At 66.8% G+C, this 3,652-nt stretch overlaps 1 protein-coding gene across 1 annotated transcript in view; it reads right to left on the reverse strand.

Annotated features, from left to right (window-relative positions):
- The window catches only part of ZBTB7A (zinc finger and BTB domain containing 7A), a 19,912-nt gene that overhangs the window by 7,937 nt on the left and 8,323 nt on the right, over positions 1–3,652 (reverse strand). Inside the window, exon 2 of the mRNA XM_011381925.2 lies at positions 1,125–2,395. Within this exon, the coding sequence (XP_011380227.1) occupies positions 1,125–2,380 (1,256 nt within the window). The 5' untranslated portion in view covers positions 2,381–2,395. The remainder of the gene's footprint in view (positions 1–1,124; positions 2,396–3,652) is intronic.

Below are 3,652 nucleotides of genomic sequence, written 5' to 3' on the forward strand. Positions count from 1 at the left end.
GCCCCCACCTGGAGAGAGAGGGAGCCTCCTAGACTACCACATTCTCAGCAAAGGTGGGGGCAGGTCATCGACTAGACTGCCCGCCTCCCTGGCAGTACCCTTTGCCCCCTGCCTGGCACTCCCGGGCCCTAGAGTCCAGGCCACACCCTCCTCTCTGGCCCGGTGGGGAGGGGGCCAGGGGTCAGCCCCCAGGTCCCGTCCCAGTGGGGCAGGGCTAGGAAGCTGGGACAATGACTTCTTTCTTCAGCCTGGGTGGGAGTGTCTGGGGGAACCCCAGGGCGGGTATGGGTAGGGGTGGTGCTGAGTCACCCAGCCTGGCCAGGCCCCTGCATGCCAGCCCCCTGCCCCCACAGGGCTGGCCCACAAGGCCCAGCCAGCCACCTCTGGACTCTTCAAGACCAAATCACAAATTTCCCCAAGCCCGGCCACAAACTCCTGTCCAGGGACCAAGCCCAGCGGCTCCTGCGCCAACTTTTCTCCACTGGCCACAGGGATCCTCCAGCTGAACTGGCCTCCGGGCCTTTGCACTGGCTGTTCCCGGTGCCTGTCCCTGTCCCCACACTCCCTCCCTCCCTCCCTCACCTCGTCAGGTCTCAGCTGTCTGTCTAACGCGGTGTCAACAGCCATCCACCCGCCCCCACGCGCCCCCACCTCGCTCTCCGCTGTTCCGCCAACTAGAGCTATCGATTCTGTGGTTTTCGCGTGCATGTGCTCCGCTGCCCCCATGGGGATTTTGGCCTGCCTCTCCTTCTGCATCCCTGGCACCCAGCAGGCGCTCCATAAATGCCAGCAGAATGGAGCAAGTTCCCTGGGCTCCCTGGGAGACTTAACGTGACTCAACAACCAGAGCTCCCTGCTCCCTACAGGGCTCTGGGCCTCTCCCAGAGCAAAAACTCTCCTCCGGTCCAGAGGAGAACCACTCCCGAGAAAACGAGCGGCGAGTCCCGGCACCGTCCCCCGGCCGCCCGCAGCAGAGCCCGTGCGCTTCACACTCTGCGTGGCCCCCTGGTTCGGTGCCCGTGCTCCGCGCCCCCTTGCAGGTGCTCTCAGGGGGCACGGGGGGCACCCTGAAGCAGCGTGTGCTCGCACGTGTGCGTGGGGGCTCGGCGGGGGCGCTGGCTCACCTGGTGAAGCGGACCTTGCAGATGCTGCACTCGTAGGGCTTCTCGCCGGTGTGGGTCCGGATGTGCCGCGGCAGCTTGCCCGCGCCCTGGATGACCTTCTCGCAGATGGGGCACTTCTGGAAGGCCTTGGCCCGGATCTTCTTCTCCACCTTCTGCGACCAGGCGGGGTACACGTCGCCGTCGTGGGCGCCACTGAAGTACTTCAGGTAGTAGTCCATGACGCCCTTGTCGTCCGCCCGCGACTCGTCGTCGCTGTCGCCCGCTGCCGCCCCCGCCCGGCCCACCGACGACATCATCTGCTGCAGCAGCGTGCTGGCCGCCAGCCCATCCGCGTCGGTCCCGTCCCCGTCCTCGCCGTCGGCCGTGCCCGACAGGAAGCCCGGGGAGTCTCCTGGCTCTGGGGCAGCCTCTGACAGGGAGGCCACCTCCTCCTCCCCGCCCCGGCCATAGTGGCCATTCTGCGTGGCAGCAGCTGGCGGGGCCACCGGGGGCGGAAAGAGGCCCCCAGCAGAGGCGTCCTCGTCTCGCTCCGGCCACAGGCCCGGGTTGCTGTCGCCCTCGTCCCCATCCCCGGCTGCGGGCCGCTCAGCCGGGGGGCCCGGCCCGTAGAAGTCCAGGCCGTTGCAGTCGCCAGCGGCCACAGCGGCCACAGCAGCGGCCACGGCTTCCTTGGTGGCGTCCAGGTCGTCGTCAGATGCACCGAAGGCGGACCATGGGAAGTTGGCGGCGGCGGCGGGGGGCAGGCTGTTCATGGGGTTGCTCTGGAAGAACTCGAGGTACTCCTTGGCGCGAAGGAGATTTCGCTGATCAATTTGATCTACGAGGTCCAGCTGCCCGGCGTCGGCGCCCGCGTCGGCCGCCAGGATCTGCCGGTCCAGGAGGTCGGCGCAGACGTGGCTCACGGCGGGGATCTCGAGCAGGCGGGCGGCGCTGAGGATGTCGCCCACGTTGGCCGTGCTGACGGTGAGCGTGGCTGTGTAGGCAAAGTCCATGAGGGCCGTGAGCGCCTCGGCGCTGACGAAGTCAATCTCGTACACGTTCTGCTGGTCCACCACGGCGCCCGACGTGAACAGCTTCTTGAAGTACTGGCTGCAGGCCGCCAGCACCGAGCGGTGCGTGGGGAACTCGCGGCCCTCCACGAGGATCACCACGTCGCACAGCAGGCCCTGCGTCCGCTGCTCGTTGAGTCCACTCAGGATGTCGCTGCTGTGGTCGGGGAACGGGATCCCGATGGGGCCGTCCACGCCGCCAGCCATCTTCTGCGCCGAGACCTGCAGTGCGGCGGGGAGGGGCGGTTGTGAGGATGGGGGGCGCCTCGAGACCCTTGACATCAGTGCCCTGCCCTGGCTCCCAGCCTCGGTTTTCCCGCTGTGCACCGGGACAGTCCGTGCCTAGTTCTGCATTAGACCGCAGAACATCAGGTCACGCCAGCAAAACCCACTCCGGGAGCTTGTGGGATGAAGACTGGCACCTGTCCCTCCACCGGAGGGCCCACAGGAGCGCCGCCCACAGGGCACACAGTAAGTGCCGGTAAGTGCCGATACGAGTTGTTTCCTATTGAGTGTGAGCACAGGCTTCTGCTTATGCCCGCTCTGGGAGCCACGGCGGTGACCCTCACAGGCCACCTACTGTGCGCTTTCATGCCCAAGTCCCTGGCAGACCCGTGGGGAGCATCGTCTCTACCAAAGAGGTAAGAAGACAAGGTTCAGGGAGGGGCCACAGCCCGAGGCCCCACAGCAGTACCCCAGTTCAAACCTGGGGCATCTGACCTGAGAGCCAACATTCAGCGGGCCCGCCCGTCCACCCCCTCTGGGATCCCGGCACCCAACCCCCGACCCTCACTCCTGCCTTTCGGTGAGGCGGGGGCCTCGGTCTCGGAGGTTCTGAGTCAGCAGGAAGGGGCGAGGCCGAGACCCAGGGACTGGGCCAGGGTCACTGGGGCCATGGGCGTGCCCTGGCGGGGTGGGGTGTGACTCTGCAGGACAAACCCCTTCTTGCCTCATGGAGTCCCCAAGACTCAGCTTGGCCCTAGAAGTGAGTAATGGGAGAAACCAGGCCACCGCCACGAAGGAGGAATGGGGGCTGGGGCCCCGTCGGCCTCCTGCCTGCCCAGGCGCTCCCCAACTTTCCCGTCTGCACTGTGCGGCTGGGCCAAGGCCCTGTCACTTTCCAGACCTCGATGTCCCCATCTGTCGAATGGGCAGAGGCCTTCGGAAAAGCTAGGGCCGTTGCGAGGAGTCTGTCTCACCCCCTCCCCACCCCGCCTTTTTTCCGCCTTCCCCTGGGCTCTGACTCATCCACCCACTCGGGCTCTTGTGCAACCCTCTGGCTCCTGTCCCCACCCCTCCACCCTCTCCGGGGAGCCCCCGGCTGCCCCGAGCCACCCAACACAACCCACATTCCTCCAGGCCTGGCCAGCCAGCTCTTGGGCCAGAGGCCTTGGCCAGCAGGGAGAGGGCCGAGCTGGGCCTTTCTCAGCCTCCTAGGGACCCTGGGACCCCCAGCTCCCCAGGCAAGTGGCCCAGCCC

This window comes from Pteropus vampyrus, unplaced genomic scaffold (assembly GCF_000151845.1).
Source record: "Pteropus vampyrus isolate Shadow unplaced genomic scaffold, Pvam_2.0 Scaffold459, whole genome shotgun sequence".
NCBI lineage: Eukaryota > Metazoa > Chordata > Mammalia > Chiroptera > Pteropodidae > Pteropus > Pteropus vampyrus.